The following is a 17,861-nucleotide window of genomic DNA, read 5'->3' on the forward strand; positions in this document are numbered from 1 at the left end:
GCCCTTCGAGGCTGCTGCTGGGGTGCCCCCAGCAGAGGTGCCATTAGGTGCTGGCACTGCGCAGGGGTCTGCTGCTGGGGCAGTCTCTCCAGATGATGTCGCTCAGCCTCAGCAGCCGGAGGAGGGGCAGCAAGAGCAGCCCTCCTTGGAGATGAGCTTTGGGGACAGTTTTCTGTCCAAAACGATCACCTCAAGGAGGGTGCAGAGTGTCGTACAGGAGCTGGAGGAGAAGCTGGTTGAGGAGGACCAGCCCCCTTCTTCGGTTCCTTCGGGCACCAGCAGTCCTTCAGGGGATGTCCAGGAGGGGAGGCCGCATGGGGTGGAGGGGGAAGAGATAGAGACACACGAGGTGCCTCCATCTCTGCCCACTTCCCCCCAGTGGCCAGCCCCTTCTGTCACCCTGAGACACGATGTGTCTGCCCCGAGCACCTCAAAGGAGGTGGCTCCAGACACCCAAGCTGCCAGTCAGTTTGGGCATCCGTTCACCTCCGAAGTCTGGAAGCATTTCCAACTTATGGAGGATCCACGCTATGCGCAGTGCAAGCTGTGCAGGGCCCAGATCAGTCGTGGGTGGGACCCTGCCCACCTGACTCCAGAGGGGATGCGGAATCACCTGTGGAAGCACCACCCAGGGGTGCTTCTTAAGGGGGAGAAGCAGGCTGGTGCTGTGTTGTCCAAGCGGACAACAACACCACCCAGCCAGGAGGTCCGTCCCATCGCGACTACCTCCGCTCTCCAGGAGCGTTCCGTGGGAGTACAGTGACGCCAGGCATCTCTGCCTGAGATGTTTGGTAGGGTTGGCATCTTTGTGCCAAAAGGGGGAATCAGGTACGGCAAAAGGGTGATTGCCTGAAACCTTGCCAGGTTGATCGCCCATGGGCTTCCATTTTCAGTGGTCGAGAATCCTGGGGTGCTAGGGTTGCTCGAGTACCTGGCGCCCTGGTACAAAGTTCCTGCTAGAACCACCCTTAGCAGGACCATTGTGCCAGCTGTTTTCAGGGTGACCAGATCTGTGGTGAAGGAGCATTTGTCCCGTGCTGCCAGGGGGACTGTTCATTTCACCTCAGATATCTGGAGCTCCCAACATGCGTTCGAGGGGTATCTCTCCCTGACTGCGCATTGGTGGCAACCCAGAGAGCTGCAGGGTGAGGGTGGCAGTAGCGACAGGCAGGGTCAGGGCTGCTGGGCCGGCTATCGCTGGGCCTTGCTGCACGCCGAAGCAGTCGACGCGCCACACACAGTGGACACTCTCAGAGCCATCCTCTCATGGCAGTTAGAGGGCTGGGTAGGCAGGGACGTCGCCACGGGCTTCGTGGTGACTGATGGTGGCTCCAACATCAAGGCGGCTGTCCAGCGTCAGGGCCTAAGACACCTTCCTTGCATGGCCCACCTTCTCCACCTCGTGGTTAAGGACGCATTGGGCCAGAGGATCGTCTGTATCTAGCCGCGACCCATGAGTACCGACTTCTGCTCCAGAAATGTCGGCACATCACAGGTCACTTCTCATGCAGCAATACGGACTCGTATCAGCTGCGTGAGAAACAGACACTGACAGGCGTGCCAGGGCACCACCTGATCAATGACGTCAGCATACGCTGGAACTCCACCTGTGCCATGCTGGAGCGCATGGTGGAGCAGAGAGCAGCCCTGGATGCCTTTGTCTCTGAGACGAGGGTCTTTCAGGATGAGAACTGTCCCACCCAAGAGGATTGGGTGGTCATTTCTCAGACTGTGGAGGTTCTTGGGCCCTTCAAGACCTACACAGAAATGCTCTCGTCTGACATGGCGAGCATCGCACTGGTCGTCCCCATGGTCCGGATGGCCCGTGAGGACCTGGCCTCGTTTCTAGTGCCAGCTCAAGGCTGTGCAGATGTTCTTCCAGTGGTGCGCGCCTGGTTGTTAGGCGGCAGGAAGGGCTTGAGGCCCGCTTTCAGACTTTCACCCAGGATAAGGTCTACATGATGGCGACCATGTTAGACCTGCGCCTTAAGGACACAGTCGCCGAGCGGGCCAACGAGCTCGATCGCTGGCAAGACGAGCTCTCCCAGAAGGTCTAGCGTTCCATAGTCAGGAAGGGCCCAGTGCCGGTAGTTGAGGAGGAGGGGGGTGGAAGCAGCTCATCTGCCACTTCCACTGGTGTTGTTCATCCCCAAACTCCCCAGGTAGGCAGTGTTTCCCACCAGACTCACGCCAAGAAGAGTGCTGAGGTGACATTCATCAGGCGGGTCGTTGGCCCCTCTAGGAGCGGTAGGGCACTGAAAGTGAAGACGGGTGCTGTGATGGTGAGAGACTATCTTTTTGAGCCCCTCGAGCCGCAAGAAGTGTCTCCTTTGGACTACTGGGTCATGAAGGAGGAGGTCTGGCCGGCCCGTGGCCAAGGCATTCCTCTCATGCCCACTGTCGAGCGTGCAGAGCGAGCGCGTCTTTTCACATATGGGCGACATTGTCTGCCCACATCGCCTTCAACCCTGGACAGTTGAGCAGTTGGTCTTCCTGTTTGGCTCCCCGAACGTAGACTTTGAGAGTGAATGAAGTGAGCACCTACTTGTGCCTGCATCCTCTCTTGGCCCGCGCTTGGAAGGTGGTTGTAAAACGCTCCTCCACTAAAAATAGACTAGAGTCCAAAGACAGCCCAAAAACTCACTCACAAATTGATTGGCAGTGCATCCCCCCCCCCATCCCTCCCCAAACCAAAAGTGAATGCTGGTTTAAAAACTGCAAAGCGATCCAAATTTCTCCAGTCCCCCATCCACACATGCCTACTGAAAGGGCATTGCAGCCCCCAACTGTAACCAAAAGCACCCACAGGCTCAGCCAGGATAACCCAGGTTTTTTTTTCAGGGGAAGGAGGAAGAAAGAGGGAGGTGCCAGTGATGATGACAAGCAGCCAGCAGCCATACCAATGCTGAGGTCCCTCTAATGGGACAGTGATGCTGGTGTGTTGCTGCTGAGCTGAGAGAGAAGGAATGGTTGCCTTCCTCTCACACAATCTGAGGCCCTCCCAGTGACCTTCTTCATTTGGGGTGCAGTTCTGGCTCGCCTCCTCGTGGTGCACCCTGGGTAACGCAAAAGAGCCTGGACCAGCCAACCATCCATCACTCAAGGTAAGTCAAAATGCTTCTTGCTTTGTGTCAGATACCGAATGATGTGGAGCTAGGTGTGGTGGTCCACTACTTCTCTTGTTTGAGAGTTGTGTTGTTTGGGGCAGGGTTGGAAAGCTGGCATCTGTAGATTGTGTGTTCTGTGGCAGGGAAGCTGGCACCTGGGTGAGAGACCCAGAACCAGCATGCTTGTTGTGTTTGGCCAGCTCTCCCCGCATTCTTTGGGGCAGGGCTGGAGAGCTGGCATCTGTAGATTGTGTGTTCTGTGGCAGGGAAGCTGGCACCTGGGTGAGAGACCCAGAGCCAGCATGCTTGTTGTGCTTGGCCAGCTCTCCCATGTTGTTTGGGGCAGGGCTGGAGAGCTGGCATCTGGGTTTGCTGCAGCCAGGTCTGCAGAGCAGACCTTGAGCAGATTGTGTTTTGTGTGGCGGTGATGTTGGCAACTGGGTTTATATTGGTTCCAGGCCTGCACTGCAGGGTTCATAGAGTAGATAGAGGGATGTAGTGCATTTGGGTCCTATAGAGATTATCTGGTGTGAATTTTGGTTTGGCTTTGGGTGCCCCAGGAATTGGACCCCCTGGTCCAATTTTTTTTTTGGCCTTGTGGGTTTTGTGTGGGACAGTGCCCTGAAGCTGCACAGCAGTTTGGGGGGCTCTCCTCAAAACCTCCTGCTCCCCAGAGCCACTTTTCCCACGACAATTACAGTGAGGAAGTGGCTCTAATTGTTTTTTTTCTCACCATTGGGAGCAGTGTTCCTTTTGGGGTGTTCACAGATGGGTGCAGTCTTTTTTGGGCCAGGGGGGTTTCATGCTGGGGAGTCCCCTGAAGCTGCCCTGCAGTTTTGGGGCCTCTCCTTCAAACCCCCCTCTGGCCAGAGCCACTTTCCCCACAGCAATTGTAGTGGAGGAAGTGGCTAATTGGGCTTTTGCCATCATTATTGGCAATGGGCCTTTTGGGGAGCCCAAAGACAGGGACCCCCTAGCCCAATCTTTTTGGTACTTGGGGGTTTTGTAGGGGAGAGTCCCCTGCGGGTTCCCTGCAGTTTTTGGGGCTCTCCCTCAAACCCCCTTCCCCCAAGTAGCCTCTAATTATGCCCTATGTTGCCATTGAGTTCAATGGCCCATAGGGTATAATGGTGGGATAGGGGCACCCTCTTTGGGTGCCTCTGGAATGGGATCCCCTGGCCCAATCTTTTTGGAACTTGGAGAGTTTGTAGGGGAGAGTCCCCTGCAGGTCTCCTGCAAATTTGGGGGCTCTCCCTCAAACCCCCTCCTCTCCAGGCGGCTTCAAATATACCCTATTTGCCATTGATTTCAATGGCCCAAAGGGTATAATGGGGCGGTATATTCGGAAATAGCTGCGCATCTACCGTATATCCGGCTATTCAGAATATGGTATTCAGAAATATATGGGATTCCGAATCCCCCCCCCCCCGTATACTTTCCAATCTGCGTAATTCCGAATTTTTTTTTTTTTTGCACATCCCTACCATTAAGATGTCTGATTGATTTCAAGACCATGAATGCCACTTTAGAAGGTTAGAGAGAATGAAACACCTTACAGGCCTCTTTTGTTTGAGTCCCATCTCTGTTAGCTAAATGAGGTATTGCACGCTTGATACTCCCTTGTCCCCATAATGCAAAGCTGAATGTTTTCCCAAACATTGGGTTGCACAAACATGCAGAGATTTAAAACTACAAGCCCACTTGAGAGAGAGAGCAAGAGAGCGTTGTATGTTCCTTCAGAGTGCCAGAATAGGAATTACCCAGCCTAGCCTGTGAGGAGCTCATCCTCTGTCTTTCTGTACAAGTTACTGATCTTGGTGTGCCTCTTGATTGGAAAGAGGCCAAGCAGATGAGTTACTCATGCAGAGACTCAGTGGGCATCTTCCTCAGAGAGGGGCTAATTCTATTATACTTCTGCATTGCAGTGACTGAACAATCCAATCATACCTGATGCACATACACAGCTGAATTCCCCTACCTCCACTCAGCAGAGGCTGATTGGAAGGAAGAAAGGCCAGAGCACGAGATCACGCAGAGAGACAGCAGGCATAAGAACATAAGAGAAGCCATGTTGGATCAGGCCAATGGCCCATCCAGTCCAACACTCTGTGTCATACAGTGGCCAAAAATTAATCAATCTATCTATCTATCTGTCTGTCTGTCTGTCCACTGATGGACCTCTGCTCCATATTTTTATCTAATCCCCTCTTGAAGCTGGCTATGCTTGTAGCTGCCACCATGTCCTGTGGCAGTGAATTCCACATGTTAATCACCCTTTGGGTGAAGAAGTACTTCCTTTTATCCGTTTTAATCTGACTGCTTAGCAATTTCATCGAATGCCCACGAGTTCTTGTATTGTGAGAAAGGGAGAAAAGGATTTCTTTCTCTACTTTCTCCATCCCATGCATTATCTTGTAAACCTCTATCATGTCACCCCGCAGGCGACGTTTCTCCAAGCTAAAGAGCCCCAAGCGTTTCAACCTTTCTTCATAGGGAAAGTGTTCCAACTCTTTAATCATTCTAGTTGCCCTTTTCTGGACTTTCTCCAATGCTATAACATCCTTTTTGAGGTGCGGCGACCAGAACTGCACACAGTACTCCAAATGAGACCGCACCATCGATTTATACAGGGGCATTATGATACTGGCCGATTTGTTATCAATTCCCTTCCTAATAATTCCCAGCATGGCGTTGACCTTCTTTCTTGCAATCACACACTGTCTTGACATTTTCAGCGAGTTATCTACCACGACCTCAAGATGTCTCACTTGGTCAGTCTCTGCCAGTTCACACCCCATCAACTTGTATTTGTAGCTGGGATTCTTGGCCCCAATGTACATTACTTTGCACTTGGCCACACTGAACCTCATCTGCCACATTGACGCCCACTCACCCAACCTCAACAGATCCCTTTGGAGTGCCTCACAATCCTCTCTGGTTCTCACCACCCTGAACAATTTAGTGTCATCCGCAAACTTGGCCACTTCACTGTTCACTCCCAACTCCAAATCATTTATGAACAAGTTAAAGAGAATGGGACCCAGTACCGAGCCCTGCGGCACCCCACTGCTTACCGTCCTCCACTGCAAAGACTGCCCATTTATACTCACTCTCTGCTTCCTATTAATCAGCCAGTTTTTGATCCACAAGAGGACCTGTCCTTTTACTCCATGACTCTCGAGGTTACTAAGGAACCTTTGATGAAGAACTTTATCAAAAGCTTTCCGGATGTCAAGGTAAACAACATCTATTGGGCCTCCTTTGTCCACATGTTTGTTCTCCAGTGGTCCCAGGAGAGGGCCAGTCCTCACTCTTGGGATCAAAGCTCCTCCTCTTCGATAGCAGGGCTTAACAAACTTGACCCGAAGGGGAGGTGCTTGGTCCTTGGAACTCAGTTTGTTTAGCCCTGCCATAAAAGCAGGAAGTGCTGTTAGAGCCCTTTGAGGCTCCTGGCCCGAAAAAAAAAAAGAAGATAAGAAGATAAAAAGAGCATAGCAGTTGTACCTGCAAAGTGGCCATCGCGCTGATATTCAGGGGCGGGATCCTTTCCTGCATTCTGCAAGGCATCAGAGGAGTCTCGGAGGCGAGGCACGCGCGCGCCTTCCCCCCCCCCCCCTCACTTCCTGGCTCGGCGGACGTGCTGGAGGTCAGGAAACAATACCGCTCCCTTGCGTCCTGTATAGGCACTCCGGCAAACCCAGGGGCCTGCAGGATAGCAACGAAGGGACAGAACCAGCTTGAAGGGAGAACGTGAGTGTGCTTGGGAGAGGACCGGTGCTCAGCACGTAGCCCTCCCTGACCGCTGAAAGCGGGACGTTTGGCGCAATTGAGTCCGGTGTTGGTAAGAATCGTGCGGGAAGAACATCCTGCAAGACGATGGCGGGGAAAGGAGGAGGTTTGTGGACCTAGCCCCAATTCCCCATTTACCCACTGCTAGTATAGCCAGGACGCTTGAAAATTTGCTTTGTGAGCCTGTGTATAGCAGCTGAGGCTTTGAAGTATAGTTCACCCTTCCCCCCCCCCTTCTTCTCTACTGATATTTACCCTCCTCCTTAACTGCAGGAGGCGCGGCTAGGGATTTTAGCCTCTGGGAAATAGAAAAGGAAACTAATTGGAGGCCAGTAAAGCACTGGTGGTGGTGGTGGGGGAGAATTATGAAGGAAGGCTCCCCTTTTTTGGAGGGAATGGAAGCCATTTTGGATTTCATTTTGTGTTTACAGTGCTTTATAGCCTAAGATGGCCGCCCCCTCCAGATTTCCCAAGGGAGCAGTTATGGAGGAGGGCACCTGTGATCTGGATTTGGCTGACTCACCAGCACAGGAAGAAAGGGTTGAAGACCACAAGGCTGATATCGCTGCAGATGAAGCAAAGGCTAATCTCCTTTCCTGGATACAAGAGATAGTGAGGAAGGAGGTTCAGGCAGCCTCAGTGGTTGCCAACCCAGTCCCCACAGGCAAGAGAGCATCCAAGCTGAAACACACAGAGACGAATAGGGACGGGGAAAGTTTTTCTCCTAGACCTGCCAAACGTAGCAGGACAGACTTAAGTTCCTTTTCTTCAGATCAAGAGGAAGAAGCTTCTGATATGTCGGATGCTTCCTCATCACCAGATACTGGGGAGCTTTCAGAGGAGGAGGAGGTCACCTCCACTCATTCCAAACTTTTCCCTGCAGACGTGTACTCACGCTTACTTCCAAAAGTGATTCGTACACTGCGGATTCAATACACTCCCATATGCAAGGATGAGGAGGATGCAGAATTTCCAGTAGGAATGGAAGACCTCATTCCAAAATCGGGGTCCAAACCTCTACAGGTTCCATTGCCTTCAGGTTTCTTCTCTATCATTAGGTCTGAGTGGGAACACCCGGCTAAACCAAAAACTGTTTCATCAAATTTTTCGAAGTTTTATTCATTTATTCCAGAGGCAGCCAAGTGGTTGAAGTTACCGGTGGTGGATGATCCAGTCAATAGTCTGGCATCTAATTCCATTCTCCCGATGGATGCAGAAGGGATGCCAAGGGACCCCACGGATAAACGCATTGAACAAGCTTTACGTCGGGATTTTGAGGCCTCAGCCAATTCTTTGAAAGTATCGGCCACAACATCCCTATTCTGTAGAGCCTCATATATGTGGCTATCTGACCTGACAAAAAGGGATGACCTTCCTAAGGATATTAAGCACTCCTTGAAGAAGATTATGCTAGCTAATGCGTTTGCATCAGACTCCACTCTAGAGGCAGTTCAACTATCTGCCAGGGCCATGGCTTCTAGCATCACAGCCAGGAGAAACACCTGGCTACAAAACTGGGATGCGGACCCATCGGCTAGGTCTAAGGTGGCAGCAGTTTCATTTAAAGGGTCTTCACTTTTTGGTGAAGGTCTCGACAGATACCTCATTGAAGACAGAAATAAAAAGAAAGTTAAAGTTAAACGTGGTTGTGGCGGTCTTTTTGAGCAACTTCCTATTTATACAAACGGTGAAATCAATAACGTTATGATCACTGCTCCCAGCAGTGCGATCACTTTTACATCTCTCACCAAGTCTTGGGCATTACTTAGGACCAAATCCAGGATTGCCCAACCCCTGGTAGGTTCTGAGACCATCTGCTCCATAGCACAGTCATTGAGAGCATCAAGAAACTCAATCTCTTTCTCTCAACCAGAACACATATTGACCCAATCAATCTGCGCATAGTTAAAATCACCTATTACGACACAGTTTTTATGTTTAGCCGCTATCTTTAATCCTTCCATCATATTATAATCATCCTCTATCTTTTGATTTGGTGGGCGATAACGAACTCCCATAGTTAAATTTCCTTTTGGGCCCTCTATTTCAACCCAAAGCATTTCTAGAAGGGAATCTAATTCCCTGACCTCAGTCTTACTGGACCGTATATTCTCTCTGACATACAGAGCCACTCCACCTCCAACCCTTCCCTCCCTATCCTTCCGATATATATCCAGGAATCACCGTGTCCCACTGATTCTCCTCATTCCACCAAGTTTCTGAAATTCCCACAATGTCTATGTTTTCTCCCAACACTAAACATTCCAATTCACCAATTTTACTTTGAACACTTCTAGCATTTGCATACAAACATCTATAATTTCCCAGGCAAGTTAAGCCCGCAACCTTCCTCCTGCTGCCTCGAGACTTTGGCAGACAGCCCATACTGTTTGTCACCATCACAGTGGACAACTCTGATCCATTACCCGGTAGAAAAGTAACAGCTAACCCTTCATCTCTTTGAGATGAGTCCTCCCGAACCAGAGACATTTCATCTCCTGTCGGCTTTCCCCCAAGATTTAGTTTAAAAACTGCTCTGCCACCTTTTTGATTTTAAGCGCCAGCAGCCTGGTTCCATCTGGGGACAAGTGGAGACCATCTCTTTTGTACAGCTCCCGCTTGTTCCAGAAAGCATCCCAGTGCTTAACAAACTTAAACCCTTCCTGCCTACACCATCGTCTCATCCACACATTGAGACTTCTAATTTGTGCCTGTCTCTCCTGCCCTGCACGTGGAACAGGTAGCACTTCTGAGAAGGCTACCTTGGAGGTCCTGGCCTTAAGTCTCCTGCCTAGCAGCCTAATTTTTTCCTCCAGGACCTCACGACTGCATTTCCCCACATTGTTGGTGCCAACATGCACCACGACCACTGGCTCCTCCCCAGCACTGTCTATCAGCCTATCTACTACACGCGTAATGTCCACTACTTTCGCACCAGGCAGGCAAGTCACCATATGGTCAGTATGCGGTTTTGCCACCCAGCTGTCTACTTGCCTAAGGATCAAATCACCAACTACCAAGACCCCCCCTCTCTCCCTGCCCAGGGATGGTTCCTTGGCACGAAAGGATTCCCGCTCACCAACTGAAGAAGAGGTCCCTTCTGAGGGCGCATTCCCCTTATCCTCAGCACGGTGCCCTGTTCCCTCTCGACCCTCACGCTCCCTGGCAGCAACGGGTCTGCCACGTTCAGAGCGGGGTTCATCTAATACGCCCCCGAGAGTCTTCCCCAAGTGCCTAACTGACCGTCTCTGCTTCTCCAGGGCAGTCACCTCAGCCTCAAGGGTACAAACTCATTCCTTGAGGACCAGGAGCTCCTTGCATTGAGCACACACCCAAGACTTCTGTCCTGTGGGCAGATAGTCATACATATGACACTCAGTGCAAAACACTGGAAAGCCCCCACCCCCCTGCTGGCATTCTACCTTCATGATAGCTTTTTTTTTTTTAATATACAGTCCTCTTTAAATCCTGTTTGTTTAAGTGGCTCCCCTTCTGGAGGGTCAACTTACCTTATTGGGAGAACAAGGAAATTAGGGATCTAGGTTCCTGGTCCTTACAGAGCCCCCAAGCCAAGAGCCCTTTAGCTCGCGCCCTTCGGCTCACGTTTTTGGCAAGGCGCAGCTTAAAATGCAAAGAGGGTGGGGAGCACTGCCACTCCTAAGCAATCAGCAGCAATCAGCAACAATCACTTTCAATCACCTTCACCTTCAGCCCACTCAACCAAACAAACAGCAGTTCCTCAGCTACCACAACTCAGCTGTCTCAACTTATCTCAGAGCTGCTCTGCTCTGCTCTCCCTCAGACCTCTCTGAGATGAGGCAGTCTCCTCTGCAGGTGGGCCCTTTGGGCTCATAACAGCCTTCCTTTATTTAATTAATTTACATCCTGCAGCATGGAAGTTGGGAATGACTGAGTTAGCTCAACGGGAGATAGTTCATTCTGTTGGCTTCATTTCCTTTTAAGTCATTCGGGATTTTGCAATGGCTCCACTGTTTTCAGGCCAGCTATCAATGTTTAAAAACACTAGGACATTTTTTAAACCTATCTGTGCCAGGATCCCATTGTGGTCAGACGTCTTGGCGGTACCATAGGGACATAGAAGCTTCGAAGGCTCTGCTTTTCTGGACCTGGATGGGAAACTCTCTGCTATTCCCTCCCCTTCCCCTTCAATAAGAAACTGGGGAGCATGATATCATCCAACTTGAGAGGAACGTAAGCTGCAGGACAGTCTCTATCCTCACCAGGAGCACAGCAGGGACTAGAAACCTATTTCATAATTAATCCAAAAAATGATTCGTTTGGTTTTCAGAGCCTGAAAAATAAATACGATGGTGTGGGGACTAAATTCCAAAGAGCATGGGTTTCACTCTCTCTCCGTCATGCCAGTGGAAGAACCAAGGCAGTATAGTGGTTAGAGTCATACTAAGATCTGGGAGACCCAAGTTCAAATTCCTCTTCCATCATGGAAGCTTGTTGGGTAACCTTGGGATAGTCACACACTCTCAGCCTGACCTACCCACAGGGTTGTTATGAGGATAACATGGAGCACAGGAAAACATCGTAAGCCCCATGGAAGAAAAAGGCAGAACGTAAATGAAGTAAAACAATCATACACTTCTGATCCAGGGAAGCTGGAAACACTAGTGTAGATCCTCCCCAAACAAACCAGCTGCCTGGCAATGCATGGATGCCCACCTCTCTGCGAAGAAAGCAGTGGACAGTAATGATGACGAAGCCCTGGACTGAGTTGAAGACAGCAAAGAGGACCTGGAAGAGGATGGAGCGTCGGTCAGTCATGGCGAGCACAGCCGACATCCAGGTGAGCGCCAGCAGGGGCAGGACCACACAGGAGCTCCACAGCGATGCCCTAGGAGGGGGTGGGAGGGGAGAAGGTGAGAGAGACAGGTGCAGAAGCCAGTCACAAAGGGGAAGGGGTTTGAGGGGAACTAGAGAGTGCAGAGGCTGTTCTAGCCATGCTGCTGCAGAAGGTCTAGCAAGTGATGACTGGCAAGTGACAGCAGGCAGTTACTCAGAACTGGCCAGTGAGGAAAATATAAAGGCAAACAGTGCAGGGTGACTGTATTTTAGTACAGATGCCTCTCACAGCAATTACTACAGATCTGCCAGTTGAAGCCTGTCAGATGATATGGCACTCTGTGGGGGGCTTGCTGTGGTGGTGGCAATGGAAACCCACTCTTTACCTTCTTTGGGCACTACCCTCAATTCAAAGTCCCACTTTGAGACTAGTAAATTCTGCTGGCCTTTCATAAAGAGGATCAAAGAAAGCCTCAACCTTCTCTCCTTTTCCTCTAGCCCTTCTACTTCCTTTAACGCCTTCATTTTCCAGTAACGCATTTCCTGTAGCAGGTTTTTTCATTTCCAACCTCAAGTGCCGTCAAGTCACTGCTGACTTACGGTGACCTCAACAAGGGGCTTTCAAGGCAAGTGGGAAGCAAAGGCCCTTGCCTTCCTCTGCAGAACCATCCTTGGTGGTCTCCAATCCAAGTACTGACCCTGCTTAGCTTCCGAGATCTGATGAAATTGGACTACCCCACACCATCCTAATTCCATAATCCTAGTTTTATTCCACTGTTTATTTGATGTCTTACACTACCTGATTGAATGATTTTTTTTAAAATCCACCTGGAGTCTCAGTAATAAAAGTGGGCTAAAAGGGAAGTAACCCCCCCAAAAAAAAGATCTTTACAGAAGTAAAGAGCCAATGTGCCTTAGCAGTTAAAATTTTGGACTAGAACAGGGGTGGCCAAACTTGCATAATCTAACAGGCACATAGAATAAACAATGTCAGATGTTCGAGAGTTGCAAGGCAGGTAAATAAATGGGAGGAGAGAGAGGTGGAAAGAAAGCAACTTTAAATGCATTCTCCAAGCCACCAACTGGCTTGGCTTGAAGAAGTGATTTAAAGAGAGAAATCCCTTCTCCAAACAGGCCAACGGGGCAATGGCGGCTTCAAGAGCAACACAATATATGTCAGAGAGCCATATGTGGCTCCAAAGCCACAGTTTGGCCACCCCTGGACTAGAACAACTAGATTTGAATCTTTACTCTGCCATGGAAGATCACTTGGTGACCTTGGGCCTTTCATGATCTCTCAGCCTAACCTAACTCACAGGATTGTCATGAGGACGGGGGTGGGGGGGCAGGACACACAATGTGGCAAGCTACTTTGGGTCTTCATGAAACAGAAAATGCAAAAAAAGTTTTAAAAATTCAGTCCTAAAGCTCAATCCAGACAAGATTTAGGTCCTGCGGGTCAGTGGAGAAGCTGCTTGGGGAATATGGAGCTAACCTGTCCATGTGGGTGGGTGCTATACTCCCCCTGAAACAGATTCATAGCTTGGGGGTACTACTAGATCCTGGCCTATGGTTGGTGGATCTGGCTGCTTCACCAGCTATGGCTGTTCCTCGAAAAATGTGATCTGGTCACAGTGATTGATGCTCTGGTCACATCTGCGTTAGAGTGCTGTAATGTAGTCTACATGGGGATGCCGTAGAAAATGGCCAGGAAACTTCAATTGGTCCAAAATGCAGTAGCCAGGCTACCATCAAGGGTGGTTATAGGGATCAAATGCACTGTGCTGAAAAATGTGCACTGGCTACTCATCTGTTTCCAGGCCCAATTCAAAGTGCTTGTTCTTACCTTCAAGTCCCTAAACAGCTTGGGGCCAGGAAAGATTGGATTCTCCCACGCTATCCAGGCTACTAGTTAAGGTCCTACTCTCTGTGGCCTGCTTTCAGGCAGGGCATTTTCTATGATAGCACCTTAACCTTGGAATGTCCTCCTCCTTGAAGCTCACATGCTGCCTATTTTACTTTCTTTCAGGCACCAGGCTAAAACATATCTTTTTACCCAGGCTTTTAATTAGGGGGTTTACTTTATCAGCTTTTTAATAGTCTGCTTCTGCTTTACAAACAGTTTTTATGCGACTTTACGATGTCCAACGGGTTGTGTTCTAATAACGGCTTATGTTTTAATACTCTAGTTGTTAAATGTAAGTTGCCTCAAGCAGGACTCTGAAAAGGCAGCATAGAAATATTCTAAACAAATAAAATAAGTAAACAGAATTGTACCCATCTAAGTCCACAGACCTCTGCATTGGAGAAAAAGTGTATACCTCATGTAAAATATGGATCACCAGGGCTTTCTTTTTTAGCAGGAATGCACAGGAACACAGTTCCGTCTGGCTTGGTGTCAGGGGGTGTGGCCTAATATGCAAATGAGCTCCTGCTGGGCTTTCCCCACAAAAGCACTATGGTGACAATGGTGGTCAGGGGTGTGTAGTCTAATATGCAAATGAGTTCCTGCTGGGCTTTTTCGACAAAAAAAGCCCTGTGGATCACCTACACATCCAGACAACAAAGTTCACAGTAATTTGTAGGCAATTTTCTTGAGAAAGGTAAGAAATGAAAGACTGGCTACAGCAAGCCTTGAACAGAATGAGCCACCCTAGCCTATCTGATGGGATGTGGAATAGTATAGGTGGTAAGATCCTAGAAGCTAAGCAGGTTTGGAGACCACCAAAGAAGGTTCTGCAAAGGAAGGCAATGGCCAAGCACCTCTGCTTCTCTTTTGCCTCAGAAGCCCACTAGAGGTGTGTCAAAAGAATGTTAACCGGTAGTTTTCAGTTTGGCCCTATTGGACCTGAAAAAAAATTGGGACTCCCAAAAGATCCTGGATCTCAATATGATCTGGATTTTTTTTTTGAGAATCCCAATTTGCGGGGGGGGGGGGGGGCGGGTGTTGTGGTTCAACAGACCAGAGAAGAAAAATACTGTTTTTTAAAAAATGCCACTGCAAAGCTGAGCTGGTGGGGAACAATCTGCTTCCCAAGGGCACAGAAGATCCTGGCTGGGCTCGCATCTCCTGTAGTTCAGTTTAAACCAGGCTGCTGGGGAAGGGAGTCCCAGGAGCTGCAATGTGGAACACATTGATCCTGGAAGCACAGAAGATCCTGGCTGGGATTGCTTCTCCTGCAGTCTGATTTAAATGGGCCCCAAAAGCACATTGCCGCAAAAAGCACATTGTTCCTGGTGGCATAGAAGATCCTGGTTAGGTTTGCTTCTTCTGTAGCCCGATTTAAACTGGGCTGCAGGAGAAGCCATCATAAGGCCCAGCCTGCAGGGAGCAATCTGTTCCTGGCAGGACAGCAGATCCTGGCACTGGCTTCCTTTTGCAGCCTGATTTAAACAGGGCTGCATGAAAAGCCAGCCCCAAGCTGAGTCAGCAGGAACAGTCTGCTCCCCACCAATGCAGCTGATTATCAGGCTGTCTTCTGCAGTCCCTTTAAACTTTAAAGGGACTGCAGTAAAAGCCCACCAAACAGCTGAGAAGTGAGTGCAATCTGTTCCAGCTTCTCTGCTATTTTCAGTTTGGTAATTCCAGAACATGCTCAGGATTTTGGGGAGGATTTTTTTCCCCCCAGTTTCTTAAGAAAATCTGGATACACTTGAGATGTTGAAATTTTCAGCTTGGGTAGACATGAATGCATACCCCTAGTACACACATAATCTAACTGATGCAGATTACAGATCATCCCAGCAGGGGACTGTATCATTTCTGAGTTTCATATGGCACCTTGTCCATTGTGGACATACTGCATGAATGTTCAATGTAGTGAGGGTGGCAGGCTGATGGTGCCTAAGGATCAGGGCCAAGGAGGTTGAAGAACCAGGCCATACATTTCTGCGACATTTTTGCACTAGGCAAAAAGGCCTCCAAGCTTCCCTTGCCAGCTGTTCTCATCACTGTGTCATTGCCACATCAATACCCCCATTGCAGCGCTGGAAAGAGCCCCCACTCACCTGTGGTGCCTCCAGATAGTCAAGGGAAGCTGCAGGAAATCCAAAAGGAAGTTGATTTTCTGTTTTCATACCAACTATTGACAGGAGCCCCCATGGCTAACGTGGGTAGGTAAGCCAGTCAAATTTTTCTTCAGACTATTAATTTGGAGGGGAGGGAGCAGTACCTTTTTTTGTAGCAGGAACTCCTCTGCATATTAGGCCACACACCCCTGATGTAGCCAGCCCTGGAACTTACAGTAGGCCCTGTACTAAGAGCCCTGTACATTCTAAAAGCCCAGAGAGGTATTATTTGCAGAGCTGCCTTGGGATGCATTTTGCCTGTTAGTCTTCCTTGCCACAAGCAAGGCTGAGGATGAAAGGCAGGGTGGCTCACATCTCCACATACAAATGAAGTAGTAAGATGGCTTTCTTGTTGCTTTTCAAAGTGAAGGATATTTGCACTCCCGATCTGGATGACCTATGCTAGCTGATGTTGTCCTGGAAGCTAAGCGGGGTCAACCCTGGATACTACCTGGATGGAAGGCCACCAAGAAAGTCTAGGATTGATACGCAGAGGCAGGCAAAGGCAAACTACCTCTGAGCATCTCTTGCCTTGAAGACCCTATGGGATCATCATAAGTTGGCCATGACTTGACACCAAATACTTACACAGACAACCAATGAGGGAGATGCCATTCACCTGCCTCGAGCGAAGAGGAAGACAGGGGACAAATGTTCAAATAAATAAAATTCACCCCCAGATCCCTGCCTGTGGAGAACTAGAGTGCCAGAAAGAAGGGTGCCAGCTAAGCCTTTTCTCTCATATATTCTGTCTGTTCAGGGAGCTTTGGACATGGATGAACATTAATAAAATATATCATGAAGTGGTATAGCCCTAGCAGGAGTGCTGTATCACATGCTCTCTACAGCTGGGTCCCAACTATTAAACGGAAGTTTGTATTTCAAACAGGTGCCAAAATGACAGGTGCAATGCTTTTCTTAGAATGTGGCTGAATTTCTGTTTCCATTAACAATTGTTGGAGCAGCTCTAGTAAAAAACTCTTTCCTCCCCTCCTCTAAAATCCTGTAATCTTTCAAGAGATGTGGTGGCAGAGGAGTCAGAAAACTCCACTTCAACTGCAGTGTTTAACTGAACAGGCGTTGCCTTTTCAAGCAGAGGGATCAAAATGGAAACTTTTCTGGATGTGATGGATTCTCCCTGTCTGCGTTTCTGTCCTTCTCATGCAGAGAGTGAGAGAGAGACAGAAGCCGCAGCTCATGCGTGCGATTAATTAGATCTAACTATCTTTTAATTCTATCATCTCCTCTTGTGCTATGCTTGGCTGTCAGAGGCTCATTAAAGGACAGGCGAGGAAACCAAGAGAATGTACCCTGGAATTTAAGCAGGAAAAGATAACAGTGGCAGGAACAGGGGTGCAAACAAAGAAGGCAGGTGCCAATTTGCCAAACGTAGCCTGAAAGTTTGCTGTCCCTTTAACCAGTTTGTTCATATGCAAAGTCAAAGATGTAATAGGCTGTAATTTGCTGATGTCCTGAATCTGGCCCAGTGGGAGAGCACGATCACCATTCCAATGAGCAAGAGCACGGAGATGCTCAAATTATCTATACAGATGGCAAGGCTCTGTGGGAGTGAACCAGGGCTGGTTTTAAGAGTCGATAATAATATTGTGTTTGAAGAGGAAGAAAGGAAGTGCCCCATGGCCCCAGGGGCCAGCTGGGGAAACAGGTACATTTTCTGTCTGCTGCCACAACAATTTCCATCTCAGGATATCTGCACACCATAGCAGTTGATGCTTTTTCTTAAGTGCCTCTTCAGCAGAGGTCTTTAAAAATTAACCCCCCCCCCCCCGCCCCATCCGCAGGCAGCTTGCTTCTTTGCCCTCTCCCCAAAGCCTCTCCGGATCCACCAGCAACACTGGCACAAGCAGAAAGATAACTGATGACGAGGAAAGGGCAGGTATCAACGGTGGGCCTGACAGGTATCAACGGTGTCCTGTAGGGTGAAGCATGGGTGTTGACTCTGGACCACAAGGAGGGAATCAAAATGGCCGTGGATCACACAGTGCCATTCTAACAAGAAACTGGGGCCAGTCCTCACACAGGTGGCAAATTTGGGGCAGAAAATAAACAGTTGGCCATTTG

General features: G+C 49.3%; 1 protein-coding gene across 6 annotated transcripts in view; it reads right to left on the minus strand.

Annotated features, from left to right (window-relative positions):
* The window catches only part of ADGRB2 (adhesion G protein-coupled receptor B2), a 305,016-nt gene that overhangs the window by 27,267 nt on the left and 259,888 nt on the right, over positions 1-17,861 (minus strand). For all 6 annotated transcript variants that reach the window (XM_060257849.1, XM_060257848.1, XM_060257847.1 and 3 more), the window contains one exon: positions 11,592-11,763. In XM_060257849.1, coding sequence (XP_060113832.1) covers positions 11,592-11,763 — 172 coding nt within the window. The remainder of the gene's footprint in view (positions 1-11,591; positions 11,764-17,861) is intronic.

Source organism: Heteronotia binoei, chromosome 17 (genome assembly GCF_032191835.1).
Source record: "Heteronotia binoei isolate CCM8104 ecotype False Entrance Well chromosome 17, APGP_CSIRO_Hbin_v1, whole genome shotgun sequence".
In the NCBI taxonomy this organism is placed as follows: Eukaryota; Metazoa; Chordata; class Lepidosauria; order Squamata; family Gekkonidae; genus Heteronotia; species Heteronotia binoei.